This window comes from Rhineura floridana, chromosome 6 (assembly GCF_030035675.1).
Source record: "Rhineura floridana isolate rRhiFlo1 chromosome 6, rRhiFlo1.hap2, whole genome shotgun sequence".
NCBI lineage: Eukaryota > Metazoa > Chordata > Lepidosauria > Squamata > Rhineuridae > Rhineura > Rhineura floridana.
This window is the reverse complement of record NC_084485.1, coordinates 86,301,791-86,322,923: the sequence shown is the minus strand read 5'-3', so window position 1 is coordinate 86,322,923 and position 21,133 is coordinate 86,301,791. Positions and strand designations below refer to the sequence as shown.

General features: G+C 40.6%; 1 protein-coding gene across 1 annotated transcript in view; it reads left to right on the top strand.

The window, feature by feature from the left end:
- The window catches only part of EFCAB14 (EF-hand calcium binding domain 14), a 41,463-nt gene that overhangs the window by 6,255 nt on the left and 14,075 nt on the right, over positions 1–21,133 (top strand). Inside the window, exons 2-7 of the mRNA XM_061632887.1 lie at positions 8,855–9,003; positions 11,689–11,834; positions 15,214–15,312; positions 16,592–16,702; positions 17,418–17,519; positions 18,467–18,658. Coding sequence (XP_061488871.1) covers positions 8,855–9,003; positions 11,689–11,834; positions 15,214–15,312; positions 16,592–16,702; positions 17,418–17,519; positions 18,467–18,658 — 799 coding nt within the window. The remainder of the gene's footprint in view (positions 1–8,854; positions 9,004–11,688; positions 11,835–15,213; positions 15,313–16,591; positions 16,703–17,417; positions 17,520–18,466; positions 18,659–21,133) is intronic.

Sequence of the window (21,133 nt, the reverse complement as noted above, 5' to 3'; positions counted from 1 at the left end):
TGTTGTGGGGCATGGTTTCATTGCCCCTGCTTGATTGAGCTTCAGCCTCTTGCTGGTTAAAGAACATAAGAAGAGTCTGCTGGATCAGGCCAGTGGCCCATCTAGTCCAGCATCCTGTTCTCACAGTGGCCAACCAGGTGCCTGGGGGAAGCCCGCAAGCAGGACCCGAGTGCAAGAACACTCTCCCCTCCTGAGGCTTCCGGCAACTGGTTTTCAGAAGCATGCTGCCTCTGACTAGGGTGGCACAGCACAGCCATCACGGCTAGTAGCCATTGATAGCCCTGTCCTCCATGAATTTGTCTAATCTTCTTTTAAAGCCATCCCAGCTGGTGGCCATTACTGCATCTTGTGGGAGCAAATTCCATAGTTTAACTATGCGCTGAGTAAAGAAGTACTTCCTTTTGTCTGTCCTGAATCTTCCAACATTCAGCTTCTTTGAATGTCCACGAGTTCTAGTATTATGAGAGAGGGAGAAGGAACTTTTCTCTATCCACTTTTTCAATGCCATGCATAATTTTATACACTTCTATCATGTCTCCTCTGACCCGTCTTTTCTCTAAACTAAAAAGCCCCAAATGCTGCAACCTTTCCTTGTAAGGGAGTCGCTCCATCCCCTTGATCATTCTGGTTGCCCTCTTCTGAACCTTTTCCAACTCTATAATATCCTTTTTGAGATGAGGTGACCAGAACTGTACACAATATTCCAAATGCGGCCGCACCATAGATTTATACAACGGCATTATGATATCGGCTGTTTTATTTTCAATACCTTTCCTAATTATCGCTAGCATGGAATTTTCCTTTTTCACAGCTGCCGCACACTGGGTCGACATTTTCATCATGCTGTCCACTACAACCCCGAGGTCTCTGTCCTGGTCGGTCACCGCCAGTTCAGACCCCATGAGCGTATATGTGAAATTAAGATTTTTTGCTCCAATATGCATAATTTTACACTTATTTATATTGAATTGCATTTGCCATTTTTCCGCCCATTCACTCAGTTTGGAGAGGTCTTTTTGGAGCTCTTCGCAATCCTTCTTTGTTTTAACAACGCTGAACAATTTAGTGTCGTCAGCAAACTTGGCCACTTCACTGCTCACTCCTAATTCTAGGTCATTAATGAACAAGTTGAAAAGTACAGGTCCCAATACCGATCCTTGAGGGACTCCACTTTCTACAGCCCTCCATTGGGAGAACTATTTGTCTCAGTTCCTCAGAATCCCTTCCTGCAAATGTTAGTTCAGGTTTATTTATTTTATTTATTTTATTTAATTTATATACCGCCCTAAGCCCAAGGGCTCTCTGGGCGGTGTACATAAAATAAAGCAATCAGGAATATATAAATACAATAAAACAATAGAATCAAACCAACAAAGGTAAACAAAAATAATCAAACAGTAGCAAAATACAACAATACATATAATAATACGCATTAAAATGCCTGGGAATATAAAAAGGGTTTCACCTGGCGCCGAAAAGATAGCGTCGGCGCCAGGCGCACCTCATCGGGGAGGCCATTCCATAGTTCGGGAGCCACAACCGAAAAGGCCCTATTTCTAGTCACCACCCTCCGAGCTTCTCGATGGGATGGTACTCGGAGGAGGGCCTTAGATGTTGAGCGCAGTGTACGGGTAGTTTCATATTGGGAGAGGCGCTCCACCAGGTATTGCGGTCCCATGCCGTGTAAGGCTTTATAGGTCAAAACCAGCACTTTGAATTTAGCCCGGAAACAAATAGGAAGCCAGTGCAGACGAGCCAGAACGGGTGTAATATGAGCGGACCTTCTTGTCCGCGCCAACAATCTGGCCGCTGCATTCTGGACTAACTGTAGTTTCCGAACTGTCTTCAAGGGCAGCCCAACGTAGAGCGTTCAGGGATCTGCCCTATATCTTCCACTGTGAAGACAGATGCAAAGAATTCATTTAGTTTCTCTGCAATCTCCTTATCGTTCTTTAGTACTCCTTTGACTCCCTTATTATCCAAGGGTCCAATCACCTCCCTAGATGGTCTCTTGCTTTGAATGTATTTATAGAATTTTTTGTTGTTGGTTTTTATGTTCTTAGCAATGTGCTCCTCAAATTCTTTTTTAGCATCCCTTATTGTCTTGCATTTCTTTTGCCAGAGTTTGTGTTCTTTTTTTATTTTCTTCATTCGGACAAGACTTCCATTTTCTGAAGGAAGACTTTTTGCCTCTAAGAGCTTCCTTGACTTTGCTCGTTAACCATGCTGGCATCTTCCTGGTCCTGGCGGTACCTTTTCTGATCTGCAGTATGCACTCCAGTTGAGCTTCTAATATAGTGTTTTTAAACAACTTCCAAGCATCTTCGAGTGATGTGACCCTCTGGACTTTGTTTTTCAGCTTTCTTTTTACCAATCCCCTCATTTTTGTGAAGTTTCCTCTTTTGAAGTCAAATGTGACCGTGTTGGATTTTCTTGGCAATTGGCCATTTACATGTATGTTTAATTTAATAGCACTGTGGTCACTGCTCCCAATCAGTTCAACAACACTTACATCTTGCACCAGGTCCCGGTCCCCATTGAGGATTAAGTCCAGGGTTGCCGTCCCTCTGGTCGGTTCCATGACCAACTGGTCTAGGGAATAGTCATTTAGAATATCTAGAAACTTTGCTTCTTTGTCATGACTGGAACACATATGCGGCCAGTCTATGTCCGGGTAGTTGAAGTCACCCATTACATTTCCTAGTTTGGATGCTTCCTCAATTTCATATCTCATCTCCAGGTCTCCCTGAGCATTTTGATCAGGGGGACGATAGATCATTCCCAGTATTAAGTCCCTCCTGGGGCATGGTATCACCACCCACAACGATTCTGTGGAGGAGTCCGCCTCTTTTGGGGTTTCGAGCTTGCTGGATTCAATGCCTTCTTTCACGTATAGAGCGACTCCGCCACCAATACGTCCTTCCCTGTCCTTCCGATATAGTTTATATCCAGGGATAACCATATCCCACTGGTTCTCTCCATTCCACCAGGTCTCCATTTTGCTCACTATATCAACGCTCTCCTCTAAGACCAAGCACTCCAGTTCTCCCATCTTGGTTCGGAGGCTCCTAGCATTAGCGTACAGGCACTTGTAAGCAGTGTCTCTCTTCAAGTGTCTTTGGCACTTGTGGTTTGGCCTGTGGTAATTTTGTGTTGGATATGTGTGTATGTGCCTCACATGAGTAGAAGAGCAAAACTGGAGTTATGGGGTTAATCCAGCCAGGGAGAGCACCAAGGACGTTGGCAGGCAGCTGTGCCCAGCGAGGCCAGTCTTATCTACAAAAGGCTGGAGAGAAACCGAAAGAATCTCTGTGGGGGAAGAAGTTCTTGCTAGGTGTTGTGATCGTGAAGGGAAAAGTCTTGTATGCTGTTTTTGCTACTTTAATGTCCACAGTAAAGGACTCTTAAACAAGTTCTCTGTCTGTGCTTGGATTTCTTGAACGTCTTGCTGTTCACCTGTAAAGAACCGGACACGCAATTCCACACACACCAACAGGGTTATGGGCCCAGATCCGGCGCACTTTACAGCGCAGTGGAGACTGTTCTGATCCAAGTCAGAGCTCAGGAAGGCAGCTTGATTGTGCCTTGAAGAGGTGAGCGGAAATGGCAGTGCATATGTCTGCAGGCATGCCAATGGAACGTCTCACGGAGACTAACTATGCCAGCTGGAAACTACGAATGAGAGCGTTTCTGATTAAAGAAGACTTGTTTGAAGTTATCGACACCACCCCACCGGCAGTTCCTCAGGTGGCCTGGACGCGTAAGGATGAGAAGGCACAGGCTTTTATTACTTTGGCACTCTCTGACTCTCAATTGCTCTATGTAAGAGACGAACCCACAGTGAAACGAATGTGGGATGTGTTACAAACTGTCCATGTACAACAAACAGCGGGGAGCAAACTTTGCTTGGCGAGGAGACTGTACCAGATACGTCTAACTGAAGATAGTACCATGACCGAGCATCTAACAGAGTTCAGACGTTTGTTTGCAGAATTGGAGGACAGAGGGATTGAGCATAGCAATCTTCAAAAGGTGTACATAGTTTTGGCTTCACTTGACGAAACCTGGAATAATCTCGTGATGTCAATGGAGGCTATGCCAGACGGAGGTCTGAATTTGGACTTTGTGGAGGAAAAACTGAACCAAGAATGGCAAAGGAGACAGGAGAAGAAAAGAACTGAGCAGAAGGAAGCTGTCAAAAGCAAGCAATCTAACTTCAAGGAGCAGCAGGGGCTGAAATCCTGTTATTTTTGTGGAGCACGGGGTCATATACAAAGGAACTGTGCAGCCAGGCGGAAAAGCAGAGACTGTGGCTGGAAGCAGTCAAATGTGAACTTTGTAAGCGCAGAAAAGTCTCAAACCATCGGTACGCGATGGGTGTGTGACAGCGGCGCATCCCATTGTCTTTTGAAGGACCGAAGCCTGTTTCACACGTCGAGAGCAGTAAAAGACTCTGTTTTGTTGGCTGACGGATCCAGGAGGGACGTTCTGGCGCGAGGCACGGTGAAGTTAAGTAAAATGGGGATTCTGACGGACGTTTTGTATGTACCCCAGTTAGCTAGCAATATTCTATCTGTGAAGAAGTTAGTTGATATTGGTTATACTGTAATATTTGACAAAGAGAAATGTATTGTGCAAAGAGGAGGTGAGGTCTGCATGCAAGGGTGCCTAACAGATTCACAGTTCATAATACAGATCAATCATGCAGGGTGTGCTGCGTTGAGTGCAGAGAGACAGACACATAACGGCTGTGTGCATGATTGGCATAGAAGGTTAGGACATGCCAACTATGAGACGATTAAGAAAACCCCTACACATAGCGAAAACATGAAACTGACAGAGTGTGGGCAACTGATGGATTGTGATGCCTGTTGTAAAGCGAAGGCTACGGTTGCACCCATCAATAAAGAGGCGGAATGCTCCACAACCGCTCCCTACCAACTAATACATGTTGATTTGTCAGGACCAATACAAAGTTCACGAGGGGGTGCTAAATACTTTATGGGCGTGGTTGATGATTTTACGAGGTTCTGTCATGTTTATCTACTGAAAAGAAAAGATGAGGCAGAACAGAAGCTATGTCTGTTTATCAGGAGGATTGAAACACAGCATGGCATTACAGTGAAACGTATACGCTCAGATCGGGGGGGGGAATTCACAGGCAAAGCATTGCATGAATTCCTGGAAAGCAAAGGAATAGAACAAAACTTCACAGCTCCATTTTCTCCGTTTTCTAACGGGGTTGCAGAGAGAAAAAATAGAGCCCTTCAGGAATCAATGAGAGCCATGTTGGGGGATTCCAGCCTAGCAGGCTCATTTTGGGGAGAGTGCATCTTGTATGCAACATACATACACAACAGGGTGTTACACAGTGCCATTGGGATGTCACCCTATGAGAAACTCACGGGAAGAAACCCGAGGGTGCAACACATTGAGCGGTTCGGGGCTAGGTGCTGGGTACATATTCCAAAGGGAAAAAGGCATGGAAAACTGGCGCCCAGAGCACAGGAAGCATTTGTGCTGGGTTTCCAACATGCTTTTTACAGGGTTTGGGTTCCTAAGACACAGCAAGTTGTGCTGAGTAGGAGCATAAAGATCTCAGTCAAGCCGTGGGACCAAAACCAGTCTGTTACTCTAAATGGGTCAGACAATGCACCAACGCAAGGGGTGAAAACAAGAGACTCAAATACCATTGAAAGATGCTCTAAATGAATTAATATGGGGCAAACGTAAAACAAGAAAAAGAAAAGCTGATGATCTGACATCACCTGAACAAGCCATGCCAGGTACAAGTACAGATAATGGTGGTACAGGGGGAGCCGAAGCTCCAGTACCCTTGAGGCGCTCCAAGAGGGCTAACATTGGGAAGCCACCAGACAGATTCACAGTGGGTATAGTCAGCGGCCTGGGTACATACCATGAACATGAACTGGATGCAGAAACATTATATGCAACTTGTGTAAAACCTAAATTCGGTGAATAAATAAATGAAGCTCTAAGGGATCAATGTTGCAAGGTGAACGTACTGAACAATGCCATGTTATGATAAGTTGTAGAAATGCATTATAAGACCTGAATGTCGTGATTAAATACATGTGAGACACAGGTGGGGGCTGTTGGATATGTGTGTACGTGCATATGTGCCTCACATGAGTAGAAGAGCAAAACTGGAGTTATGGGGTTAATCCAGCCAGGGAGAGCACCAAGGACGTTGGCAGGCAGCTGTGCCCAGCGAGGCCAGTCTTATCTACAAAAGGCTGGAGAGAAACCGAAAGAATCTCTGTGGGGGAAGAAGTTCTTGCTAGGTGTTGTGATCGTGAAGGGAAAAGTCTTGTATGCTGTTTTTGCTACTTTAATGTCCACAGTAAAGGACTCTTAAACAAGTTCTCTGTCTGTGCTTGGATTTCTTGAACGTCTTGCTGTTCACCTGTAAAGAACCGGACACGCAATTCCACAAACACCAACATTTTGCTCTTCTGAATTTATATCCTGTGCCCCTGCTCTCACAATGCCTACTTCTAGGCCTGCCCCTTTTAAAATTTCATCATTTCTTTGGTTTTTATCCCAGGGGGAAGGTTTATTCCGAACCGGACCTTCCTCAGCTCCTGTCGGGTTTCCCCCCCTCAGTCAGTTTAAAAGCTACTCTGCTACCTTTTTAATTTTAAGTGCCAGCAGTCTGGTTCCATTCTGGTTCAAGTGGAGCCCGTCCCTTTTGTACAGGCCCGGCTTGTCCCAAAATGTTCCCCAGTGCCTAACAAGTCCAAACCCTTCCACCTGACACCATCGTCTCATCCACGCATTGAGACTGCAAAGCTGGGCCTGTCTGGCTGGTCCTGCGCGTGGAACTGGTAGCATTTCAGAGAAAGCCATCTTGGAGGTCCTGGCTTTCAGCATCCTACCTAGCAACCTAAATTTTGCTTCCAGGACCTCACGGCTCCATTTCCCCATGTCATTGGTGCCAGCGTGCACCACGACCACTGACTCCTCCCCAGCACTGTCTACCAAACTATCTAAATGACGGGTGATATCCGCAACCTTTGCACCAGGCAGGCAAAACACCTTGCGGTCTACACGCCCATCACACACCCCACTATCTATGTTCCTAATGATCGAATCACCCACTACAAGAATCCCTCCACCCCCTGGAGATATATCCTCGGCACGAGAGGATAGCTGCTCATCCCCCAAGGAATGGGTCCCTTCTAAGGGATCATTTCCCTCTTCCTCAGCTGGATGCTCTCCTTCCCCGAGACCATCGTTCTCCATGATAGCAGGAGAGCTATCATCGTTGGAGTGGGACACAGCTATAACATCCCTGAAGGCCTCCTCCACACACCTCTCTGCCTCTCTCAGCTTTTCCAGGTCTGCCACCTTAGCCTCAAGGAAATGAAGTCGTTCCCGGAGAGCCAGGAGCTCATTGCACCGAGAGCACACCCACGACTTCTGTCTAACAGGCAGATAGTCGTACATGCTGCAGGCGGTGCAAAACACTGGAAAGCCCCCACACCCCTGCTGGCTTCTTACCTGCATAGTTTTGTTTAAGGTTTATTACGTCAATGGGTTGGAGACTGCGGTTTAGTTGAGGTTACGGAACGGATGGGCAGAGTGGGGGGCCCTGGCCTCCTCGCTCTGCTGCTTAACTCGCCTTGACGCTTCGTCAGCTGGGGCCTTGACGCTTCATCAGCTGGGGCCTTGACGCTTCATCAGCTGGGGCCTTGACGCTTCATCAGCTGGGGCTCCCTCTAGCTCGTGGAGCAGGCTCCCTCGCTAGGGTGCTCTGACTTTATATGTGTGGCTGGTTCCTCCCAGCTACTGCTGCCAGCCAATGATGTGTTACTTGAGGCTGATGGCTCAACTATCAGCTGGGGCTTAACTCTTTAGGATTATGGTTGTCTCATAGGGTCTCCTGTAATTCTTCCACCACAGGCTATTCTCCAGTCTCATCCTCGAGTGGTTGAAAGCAGTTCCATAGTTCCACTGGTGAAGGGTATCTTCTAGTTCTTCTGCTCCTGTCACCCTTTCCCACAGTTTCCTCCACTTTGTTGTTCCTCTGCAAAGCAATCTCCTCTTCTACTACCGGATGCTGTTGCTCTTCCACCTCCGCTTCTCTTTGCTGCTGTTGTTCCAGCATTCTGTCTAAGAACTCTTCGTCTTCTGGTATAGTCCTCAGTGTGGCCACCTGCTGTTCCAGGCCTCTCACTTTTTCTTCCAACAGTGCCACGAGCTTGCATTTGTTGCAGGTGTATGCCATGTTGTTCTCAGGCAAGAAAACAAACATGACACACACCTCGCAGGTCACAACCAGTGGAGTATCCTTCCTGTTCATACTCTCTTCTACCTTTTGTTTCTTTGTAATTAACAAAATTCCTGCAGTCAAGATTTAATAAGAACTTGGAGCAGTACAAAGTTAAATTACTTAGAGAAAAGGGCACAGTAAATAAAAACAATACTTTTCTGAAACGTGCTTTAGAATGCTAAAAAGAATGAACTTGCCACGCAGTGTTTGTTATGGGATCATGGTAGTTCAACAGTATAATATGATGGTCAAGGTGTTTTTATATAAATATATATTTTTAAAAGAACTACTTGAGATCCTTAGTAGTTTATATGCAGTGATGGTTTCATTTTTTTGTTGTCTCAAGTGGTTAAGTGATGTAGATGAAGGCTTATATTGAATTTGTGTAGTTCTGCAGTGGGAATAATTGAAGTATTTTCAGGAGTCATACTGCAAGTGCTCACACTACAATGAGAGCATGATGTACTACAGTACTGAATTCAGTTAAGTGCCATTTTTGTTCAATACTTGTGCTATAGCTTGGCAATTTACAAACCGTTTATTCATTTGTTCCTTTAGGGGTGACTACCTACGATGCTGCAAGCTCTGCTACCCTTTATGTGCTTTTGTCATTTTGGCTGCTTGTGTGGTAGCTTGTGTTGGCTTGGTATGGATGCAAGTTGCTCTCAAGGAAGACCTGGATGGATTAAAAGAACGATTTCGAACCAGTAAGTACTGATCTTGGATATTTCTCTTTTATAAATTTATGGAACAAAAAGAGGCAGTATGCTTATGAATACCGGTTTCTGGAAACCACAGGAGGGGAGAGTGCCCTTGTGCTCATGTTCTTCTTGTGGGCTTCCCATAAGCATCTGGTTGGCCACTGTGAGAACAGGATGCTGTGACTAGATGGGCCATTAGCAGGATCCAGCAGGCTTTTAAGTTTGTATATGTTCCTATTAATAGTCTTTGTCATTATGAAGCAAACATGATGTCAAACTGTCATTTGTGTACAAAATATTGTAACTGTTATTGCATAAAAAATCTATTTTCTTCATCTATAAGGAGAGCCAGTGTGGTATAGTGGCAATATCTGTAGTCATTGACGAATGCGTTAAAATTATTCATGTACTCAAAAATATTTTGAAAGACTCAGTTGCTAAAGGATCCTGAAAAATAACAGTTACACTCTTTTGTGGATGGTAGTGAGTGAACCAGTTCAAAGATAAAATTATTTATGTATTTATTAATTCTTTATCTTGCACTGTCATCTGGTGGTGGTGATGATGAACATTAAGGATCCATATTGGTTCGGTGGGTGCCTTGATAATTTTACGTGAAGGGTGAGATAGAAATTGTTATATAGAAATCCCAAGGAAAGCTAGTGTCATGAGGTGAAGGGAAACACTTAGGAGAATGTGCTTTCTCCAAAGCTGTTGAAGCTATATAACTATGAAAGATAAATTACAATCTCACTTACGTAGTTGGCAATTTTCATGCAGACTCAGATGTAACCAAGCTTTTCTTGATCATCAACTGCAAAACACTCCTGATAATTCTTTTACAATATATAATCTCTGATGTTGTATATACAAATATTGGTAGTCACTGCAGTTATAATTTGCTTTTTTCATATCACATAATATATATGCATTCCTGTATACCTATGCATTAATTGGTCCAGGTGATTTGTTCTTAGAAGTGTGAGACTATATAGGCATATAGCGCAGCATAGATTACTTAGTTTCAGGCCTGTTAATGAACTGTCTTGAATATGACAGTTTTTCATGTAGGCTGAGCAACTGTATTCCTCAGCTATTTTTGTCTGTATTTAGAGAAGAAGAAACCATAGAATTAGCAAGTGTTCTCATTAAAATAAAATATAAAAATGTGATGCATTTAAAAGAGCTTTAAAGTACACATTCTATCTAATCTTGTAAGTCTTGATAGACATTTGGGATTCAAATGTATTTCATTATGGTGTAATATTACCAAGCCAAGTTCAAGGTCCTTGTATTCATGTACAAAGCCTTGAACTACTTAGGTCCAGGGTATCTTAAGGACTGCCTGAACTCTTATATCCCAGTTTGATCACTGAGATAATCTGTAGGTGTGTTGCTGGTTGTCTCTCAAGTCAGCAAGGCTCATCTGACATTGACACAAAACCAAATCTTTGTTTTATTCAAATCTTTGTTTTATTCAGCACAGTCCTGTGGAATGTTCTTCCAATTGAGATTCAGCAGGTGCCTTGTAATCTTTAAACATTTCCTGAAAATTTCTTTTATGCGGTCAGGCTTATGCAGACAATTAAAATTTCTGTAATAGTTAACTGGTGATTTGTGTTTTTAGTGTGTGTGTGTGTGTATCTGTACACTGCTTTGATTTTTTAAAATGAAACTGCTGTAAGATATTTTTAATAAGTAAAACTAAATTTCTAGATCTTAAATGGCTGTTAAGCATAGAATCAGCACTTTTAGTGTAAACAATTGTGAATTCTGATATGAAAGGTAAATATGAAGGAGGGCACTTTGAGAAGCACGTTTGAAAGGTTTATCATGCTGCTTATATTTTTGTATATATTCTGTTCATACAGTGACAGCCCCATTTTACTTAATATGTTTCAGTTTTGTTCAGTAACACCTATTCACACTGAAAATCTAAATGGGCTGGTTCTCATGCTACAATAAGCCATGGTTTATTACTTGCTGTGAACAAGTGTGGATGCAGCACTCCCATTTTGCTCCACCCTATCTGAAGCTGGGACCAACAAACCACAAGCCTTTAAAAGTCATTAACAAAGCCATTCAAAGTTCAATGGGAAATATTAATTAAAAGTTAAAATTAAAAGTAATTTGTAATAAGTGACAAGTAATGCATTTTGTATGGTATTCTATAGTATTCAAATGAACCACCATATGCTATCTAGTCATATTTGTGCCATTTCCTTATTGCATATGAGGCAGAACAGTACACATCTCATGTACATGTACAATTAGCTTAGTCATATGGACATAACAATGACTGAGCAAAGAAGAAATTCCATCAAGATTACTAATAGCAATCTTAGCATTTTATAATCTGTTCAACAAATTCCTTAACAGGAATAAGCTGCATATTTAATTCAACTTGTCTTTCTTAAGAGCTGAAACAGACTACAGGAAGTTGCTTCCTACAAAAAAAGCGAAAAAAATGTCTTTTACATATGTGTCAATGTACAACTTTACCTAAGTCACCCTTAGTTCCTAAGTGCACAGTGTGGAGGTTTGGTTAAAATCAATGGATCTTCCGTGTACTATGTTCAGGAGTTGGACCCAAGTCATAAAGCAGTGTAGACATGCCTGTTAACAGATTTTGCTTGTGTTTTGAGATCTTAGTGTTGCTGGATAATTACTGCTTCTAACTTTGTGTTTTAGTGGAGTCTAATCAAAAGACCTCATTCCAAGAAATTCCCAGATTGACTGAAGATCTGCTTAATAAACAAAAGAAACTGGAAAAGTTTGAGAATGGAGACAGGGGATTAAACAAAATATGGGTAAACATCACTGAAATAAGCAAACAGGTAAAGTAAGTGAACATTTAAGGAAAGTTGTACTGTAAACCATTTAAAATATGTAACTGCTTAATTGGACTGTGAAAAAGACAAATAATTGGGTGTTAGAACAAATTAAACCAGAACTGTCACTATAAGCTAAAATGATGAAACTGAGGTTGTCATACTTCGAACACATAATGAGAAGACATGATTCACTAGAAAAGACAACAGTGCTAGGAAAAACAGAAGGGAGTAGAAAAAGAGGAAGGCTGAACAAGAGATGGATTGATTCCATAAAGGAAGCCACAGACCTGAACTTACAAGATCTGAACAGGGTGGTTCATGACAGATGCTGTTGGAGGTCACTGATTCATAGGGTCGCCATAAGTGTTAATTGACTTGAAGGCACATAACAACAACTGCTTAATTGAGCCATTTGCTATTAATAGCATGAATGCTATTGAAGGGCACCAATCTGGGTCAATAGAATAGATGCTTATGTTTGACATTTTTGAAGTTGATAAAGTGATAGAATTTCTTTTCACTTACTGTGATAGCACATAATGCTAAACTATGGTTTAGTAAGTCACACTCTGCACAAGCTGTGTGCTGGTGCATGCAACCCAAGGGTTCCTGCTTCACTTTACCTCACTTTACCAGGTAAACAAAGTGGATACTTTAGCTTGATGACCAAACTTGGGATTATGCCTTGTTCTGCCTTAACAAACCACAATCACTAAGGCTGCAATTCAAAACACACTTACCTGGGAGTAAGTCCCATTGGACCCAGTGGAGCTTACTTCTGAGTAGACATATATTGGATTGTCGCCTTAGCCAACAACAAAGTATGGTCTAGGGTTGGCTAGCAATGATAATTTGTTTGGGCAAATTCCCATGATCTCTTGTTCAGATGCCACATTAAGCTATCTACTTCGTGATTTGTTTATGTACATGTGCAAAGGGAGGAGCAAAGCTGCAGAGCTCAGGCTGTATTCTCCAGCATGCAGGCTGTGCACAATATGGTTTTCTAAATCATAGTTTATGACAGGTGCAAATGTGGCTGTTCGTCTTAAACTGAGTTCTTGCATAGGTCCAATTCAAACATTTGAATAAACCATGGTTTTATTATGACTGTAATGAGTCTGCTCCCCCCTCCCTTTTCTTGTGCAGCCTCAGTCTAGGAGATCCAAAGCTTTTGCTTCTGTTTTCAACCACAGCTTGTTTCGTTCAAACTTGACTAACTGTTCATCATAATTACGGTTTGTTTGAAACAAGCCAACTTCAAACCATTGGTTATGAAGCTAGTTTGATTCAACAAATCATATTCAAAATGAGACTGAACAGCCTTCATATGGAAAAAAGAAACATAGGAAGTCTCCCTGCAAAACTGATTGTCTCTGCCTTTAAAAGCCACTATATTTGTTTTGGGAGTTTTTTACAAAATCAGTTTTGTAACTTTCCTTTTCTTTGCATCATAAATGCTCTCTCTTACCTTTCATTTGCAAATACTGATCTAAATTTGCCAGAGAGGAATCTTAAAGCTTTTTGCAGTTACTGACAAATGCTAGTTAGCATTAGCAGAAAGGATTAGAATATAAGAAATCTGCAGAAGCCTAATGCTAAAATCAAGGCACTGTAGAATCCCAGTTGACAATCCCCTTATTAATGTGTTCCCTTTCAGTGTGTGCACTTATATTTACAAAAGTTATTCTTCCAATGCTTTCTTCCCAGAATTGGAACGAAGAACACCAAGTGAAGCCACAAGTTGGCCCTATCACCACACTACTTGTATATCTCAGGAGCAGCAAGTTTATCTTGTAGTAACTAGACTATTATTTGTATATGAAAAAGGGAGCACTTCCATGTTGCATCTGTTTCTTATACAAATATGTGCTTATGTTAATATAAGGAACCTATAATACTGATTCCATGAGTACACTTTTCTTTTAGAATATGCTGAAAAAGAGGTTCTGTTGTATCATGTCAGCTGGAGAAAAAAACTAATTAAAATAGATTGTCTTCTCTGTCCTTACCAAGCCAGTTCATCAGGAGTAGCTATTTGTAAAATCATTGTGATTGCCGTTCATCAGCTTATGAAACTGGACAACTTTCTGAGGTAGCAAACTGGCAGATTTGCTGGGTATTTTACACTATCAACCACCAGATATAAGAGCCTAATAGTGCTTCCTTAAACAAATGCAGTACCCCTTTAAAATGTTATCTCTATGCAATTGTTGGCAGGCGTTCACTTTATTACTAAATGGTAGCGAAGTAACTTACATAAATGCTAGGGTTGCCAACTGATTAAAGCTTTTTATTTTCAGTAAGTCTGGCATTTAACAGACTGATTAATTAAATGTGAATAGTTTCCTATTGCAAAAACTCAATGAAGGTGCTTGTTGATAATGTACAGATCTTGTGAAGTGTGAATTTTCAATTAACAAGTGTTATAATTTGTTATAAGGAAAAGCATCCCCTGTCAAAATCTGGGAAGAGGAAATATGAAATATTGCAGCAGAGATTAAATGGCTCAAAAACAGGCAAAGTTAAATTGCATCTGAAGTATAATATTCCCAGATTTAAAATACAGTACAGGGAGGCAGACAAAGGCAATATCAGGGCCTGCTCCAGTTGAACTGGCCCCTTCCCCAGCCAACACAACATTTTATATCATTGGTTTAGTATTTAACATTGCAAACGGTCTTGGGTACTTTGATAGAAAGGTGGTATATAAATGTAATAAAGTCAGAGGCTCTATTCTTTACTTATAGCTGTCCTGATTAATTGGGGGGGAAATCTAGTATATGCTGAAGAACATAGCATGTCTTATATCCCTAATCTTATTTTAGACAACGGTAATGACCTGTCCTTGACAGAAAAGCATTTGACCCTTGAATGTTTATAGTGTTGTAGCAAAGCTTTTGAGTAGTACATATAATTCCCTCGTTGCTGAAGACAAAAGGAAAAATCTGAAATAGCATTATGAAAAAAAAATTGAAGATGTTTCAGTGTCTCTAAAAGCTGGGGAGGAAGTGCACTTACTGAATTTTTGCCTTAGTGTATTTCCATATTGGAAATGTAGTTCTGTTCCCCTCTTCTCCTATGATGGTTACTAAAGATGCTTGCATTTTTTTTAAAAAAAGCAACCTACCTAATCAGTAGACTGATACTAAATGAAGAAGAATCCACTAGTAAAGTCTGAGCAAGTGTTACCATGGTTGTGTCAATCAGTTGTAAATATATCCCAAGAAAAACAAACATTTGCAAAAGTTACAGTAGCTATAGTACAGTGTCAAGATTCCAGAAGCTTCTCAGTATCATGTGCTGTCTCATTTATGTTTAAATTATTTATCTGTAACTTCTACTGAGAGATGGAGAATGAAGTAACTTCCTCTTTTGATTGCAGATATCTTTGTTGATGTCTGCAGTAAATCATCTCAAAGCGAACATTAAGTCTGCTTCCGATTTGATTAATCTTCCTGTTACAGTGGAAGAGCTTCAGAAAGTATGTATTTCACTGAGTATCTTGTGTTCATCTAATTTTGTAAGCTATCATTTACCACAGAACACTGATCACTGATTTCATGAAGCCGTTCATGACATGGACTACATTTCAGAATATAGTGAAAAAGTGATAAGAATGCAGTTTCCAAAACTTATTTTCTGGTTAATAGGGATAGACATTTTGTCTTCAACCAGTGGCATTAATCATTTGTAGGAAGCATGTAGGTGGGAAATGAGAGTGCTGTGCTGTGTCACATTGCATAAGGACTTGTCTAATTTGTTCAGTATAGTTCTCCCCGTGTGTTCTGAAGTGAAGTTACATGGCTGATATGTATTATAGTATTTGGTAGTTTGGGGAGGGTTTTTTTGTCTGTGTTGCATTGTATTATCTAGATGTACCCCACACTGGGATGTTACAGTAAAGGATGGTTAACAAATAGAAATAATAATAATGCAATAGAAGTAGGACTAGAACTCTGCCTCACACAGAGGTCCTTTACGACTGATGAGTTTTCCAGAAGTTTAGTAGTACTTCTTTCTTTCTAAAATTGTATCTGAAATCTTTCTTGGAAGTTATTTAAGTTATATTTTCTTTTCTGAGTTAAAAATCTGCCTTTGCTATTTTCATTTTGTAAAATTGCTGTCAACATCTGTGACCTGTAACTTATTCTTCTTGAGAGTGAACTTCTGATTTGTATTGAAGGAAGTGGAACAAAATCAAATGATGAGTGCTTGTAATCCGTTCTACAAAATTGCTGCCTGTTTTCCCAGTTGCCAATTATATTGGCAAATTTACATCTCTAAAGATTGCTACTTGTGTGGCTATTTGGATTTTGCTTTTATGTAGGAATTTTGAAATGTATGCCCAGTACATGTCTCCTTTTGCACACTTGTATGTAGAGTGAAGTTGCCAGCTTGTTTGTGTGGCAAAGTAATTTGCATGCGTAAATTTATGTGTGTGCAGTATGTGTACTGTTTTCCTACATTGAAGTAATATTCATGTAGGAAATGTCACTTGAAGCAGTCCTTCCTGAGTGGCTTTTAGATGTCATATTCTGCAGAGATTAATGTCCTAATATGAGTACAAATATTGGAGAACAGCACAGTATTATAACTGATAAAGTAGGCTGTGGCCTTTCCATAATACATGTTAAGTCTCTACTGTGTGCTTTACTGAAACAAACTAGAATAGCTACTCTGCTGGAATTAATAAATTAGAGTCTCAAGCTTTTTAAACTACCACTGAATGTCTGATACAAGATTATGATTATTTTTTCTAGAGCGTTGCTACTATAGGTAGCACTGTAACCAGTGTACATCATGATGTTGAGAGTATGCAGGCAGCAATTGAAGAACAAAAGAAAACCATAGAAACACTCCAAAATGAGATGGTAAGGGTGTGTATAGATTTTATAGTAGTTCATTCTGTGATAAGTTCCTAATGAATTGCATTTTTGTTCTGCAATTTAAAAATAAAAATGGCCTGAACTTTACTCTTTTTAAATGGGCAGTCTGTATTTTATAATGGAAAATGGTATTTTCCACTTTATTGTTTTAGCTATAAATTATTGCAGAACTCCTTCATGTTACATTTTAACAGGGATGAGAAACGTATGTGTTTCAGATTCCTAGATACAATAACTATAACCAAATTGTTTAATACCTAACATTTGGAGGGGGTGGAAATAAGTTAATGCTTAACATCCAGTTTTTAGGTTTTGGATGTCCAGTTACTGGGGATTTTTCTAATCCTGCTGCTTCGTATGCTTCCTGTGCTGTATACAAGAAAATCTTTCACGCTAATACTACAATCAAGCAAGGCAAATACATTTCATTATAACAACAATTTCTTGAATAATTGCATGCTAAGGGAGCACCACACTGCTCCTACGTTTCATGATGCTCTCCAGCTATGCTATACTATTATTGTGTTTACCAGCTTATTTTGAAGTGCTTAAATAATTTTACACAGAGAAACAATATGTTTGTTTATCTCACATTCTCCTAGGCTCTCATTATCTTCCCAGTTTAGTGCTTATAAATGCTTTATTTTTATGTTCAAAGATAAAAAACTAGTTAAAAAATCATGTTTACTGCTTTTATCAGAGTGAGTTTGTAGAAGATATTAGAGAAAAGCATCTGCCTTCATTTTCCTCATCTGCTACCCCCCAAATAAGTGAGAAGAATACGACTGACAGTTGTAAACAGGTACTACTTGCTTGCTGCTTTAGAGGCTTTGCAAATAAGTATTTCAACATTTCTGTAAAAATATCTTAAACTAGAATTCTGGAACAAACAAGCAAAAGTCAACCCCTATTTTTAGGAAATGTAGGATGATATCAACTATTAGTTTTACTTGGAGTAGATTAATTGAAATCGGTGGACTCATGATTAATTTCAGAGGGTCAGTTCTGAATAGGATATCGCCCATAAACTCCAGCAGTTCCTCAGTCTGTCTCTGGCCTTAAGAAGCCTAGGTATATTTAACAGAGAACAGAACTAGTCTTTATATTAGCAAAGTTGGATATTAATTTTAGGGAATGACCTGTGTAATAGCCTACCCTTTGCTTTGCATAACATCCAGCACAATGAAGAGGTTAAATAATTCATTTGAGAGTTGCAATTGGGCATAGCCATTTATTAAACTGCCTTGCAAAAGATGGGCTTCTTTATTATAAAATGAATGCCTCACTCTTCAAACAGGTTCTTACCAGGTCAGCATACAGAGGTCAATAAAATACAGTAAATAACAATGCAGTGGTATTAGAATGACAAGCCAGACAATTTTGTTTAATGTTATGGTTGGTATTCTTTGAAGGTAGCCTGCATTAAAATAACTATTTGTGAGTTCTGTGTGATTTAGCATGCCTGCTTTTTACAGAGGGTAGTTGTTGAAACCCTTCAAAGAACTAACAGACCTCCTTCATTTAAGGAGTTTTCAAGCAGTTCTAAATCTTACTTGAACTATAATGCAATGACACTTGGGGATAAGCTCTGTTGAATTTTGGGGCTGGCTTCTGATGAAATCAACATAGGATCAAGCTGCACATGAATGAAGATAAGTGCATTAAGTATTAGCTGCTTACTCTTAGTTATTGCTGTTTTACTGTTTCCTTGGTGGAGTAGTAAAATTAAGTTGTTTGTGTGTTGAACAGGATAACCAGTATCTGCATACCTCTATAGAGGAGGTAAACTCTACCCTAATGTTGTACCAGAAACTGAATGATTTAAAACTTTTCAGTATGGATTCCACAGTCAGCAATCTAAGCTGGAGAGTTACTTCATTAGAAAATCATATGATGGCTGTGAATAAACTGGAAAAAAGAGAGAACCTGACCCTTGGTGTGGTAAGTGTCCAACAGTTGTAGGTGTTTGAGAAATGAATATTTCCAAGGCAGTCATGTTTGCTGTATGCTTTATGGATCAGTTGTGTTTCATAGTGGTTGAAATGATATGAGGAAAAGTCACTCCTTTTAAATATATATATTGTAAGCTATGGCTGCCTTAGGGTGTAGAGTTATAAATGTTAAAACTATATAATGAAACAGGCAGTTCTCATTACCTGGAGTTCGTTTATCAAACACTTTGCACTGAATTAATGAAGTCCTGCAACAATTAGATCTCCCAGTCAGATCTTCAGTGTTGCCTTCTACTTCACTATGAATCTTGGTCACCTTGGATTTTTCATTTGCTTGCACAGCTTTTGGGAGCTGTGATAATTTGTCCAACAAAGGCAGCTATGTGTGTAATGTCCCTGATAACTGTGCTTCAATTGTAATATGTAGTTAAAGCTGCAATCTTACACACTTAACTGGGAGTAAGCCCCATTCATGTCAGTGGAACTTGTTTCTAAGTAGACACACTTTAGGACTTCATATTGCAAGATAATATTATGGCAGTAGTAGTGCTTATATTGCAAGGAAGCTCCTACCTGAATTAGTCAATGTTTGCTGCAGCATTTTATGCAGTTGCTCTGGGCTGACTGTATATTGAGATCGTGCAGTTGAAAAAAACGTGTACATTAAAAAGTAGCCTGGAACATGAACAAAGCCAGTTTCTATCTATCTTTTTTCACATAAAACTTTTCCCCTACATTTTCTGCCAGATTTTGGGACATGTTGGAATTAAAGGCAAGGAGCTAGTGAAACTGGCTGTCAGAATGGCAACTTTGCTGGCCACTTGACAAAAGGATTTTTCCCCCCTGTGATTCTTTTCCTTTTAAAAAAATTAAATACTGGAGTGGAGGTAGTATGGAGAAATGGCAAACGTCTTGAGCCAATGTAATAGTTGAAGATAACTTTTTAATGTCTTCAGGGGATTAGAAATCTCAAATAACGAAGTTGGAAATCATCACTGCCATAAGGACTGAATACTATGCAATCTCTGCATGCTAACACTCATCCTACATTTCTTCTGTGTAACTTAAGGTGACTTTCATAGGGTTCCCAAATAGGCACTGACTAGCTGTTGACCTGCTTAGCTTCAATAAAGTCACAGCATAACCAGCTGTCTATATTTCTGCTTGCCAGATAAAGTTCTGTAAATTTTAGTTCTCTTTGTTTCAGTATCTAGCGTTCCACAAGGGACTAACTAACAGTGCAATTCAACTCCTCCAATCCATTGTTCTAGAGGGGTTTGAATTGAGCAGAGGTGTCTCTGCACAGCCCTGCCTATCTTTACTAGCTGCCTTCAACAGGGGATCTCTACCATCACTGAGGAAGCCCTCCTAGCAAGGGGTGCCCCAGTGCGCTCAACCATTCAAAAGGTGGGTGGAAGTTACCACTGGTGGCCTCCCCCTGCAGCATCCAGCAGAAACTCCAGAAACGGAGCAGTATCCAACTAATGCACTCCCATCAGCGCAAGGATTTCTGCTTGTGCAGTGGCTTTCCTCCCTACATGCACACCCCATGCCCTCTCTAAATCTGCTGTGGAGGGTTGGGGAACCCCTTATAACAGGTTTTAGGAGAGGGGGGGAGTTCTTTTGTGTAAGCAGAAATCCTTGCACTGATGGGACTGTGACTTAGTGCCACTTTGGATACAAACCAGGTTGTTTCGGGGGAGAGAACAAGTCTGATTCAGCACAGGATCTTCTGGATCCTGCACAAACCCCGCTGCTGTCACATGATAGAAGTGGACCTAATCCAAGCCTTTTCACTGTGCCACCTGGGAGATGGCACAGTGAAGGGTCTTTTTTCCCTCCCTTCCCTAGCTGGCATGAGCACCAGGGCTGTGGATGCAGCACTGATTGTGCCACTCCATTAAGCCCCACTGCTGCTGGCCTGGAGCTACTAACAACATATGTAGTAAGAAGGCTAGGAAAAAATCTTTGTCTTATTGACCAGCTTGAATTGGGCTTTGGCACTAATACATGTAACTCTTAATAGAGCCTGAAATTTCAGCATACTGGATCACCAATACCACCTTTATTTATTTATTAAATGTATATCCCACCCTTGCTCTTAGTAGGAGCCCAGGACGACAACAAAACACTAACATTCTAAAACATCTTAAAAACCGACTTAAGAATATATTAAAACATCTTTAAAAACATATTAGAACAAAACATCTTCAAAAACATCTTTTTTTAAAAAAAGCTCCAAATACATCTTAAAAAGCAATTCCAACATAGACACAGACTGGGATAAGGTCTCTACTTAAAAGGCTTATTGAAAGAGGAAGGTCTTGAGCAGGTGCCGAAAAAATAACAGAGATGGTACCTCTCTAATGTTTAAGGGGAGGGAATTCCAAAGGGTAGATGCCACTACACTAAAGGTCCACTTCCTATGTTGTGCAGAATGCACCTCCTCATAAGATGATACTTG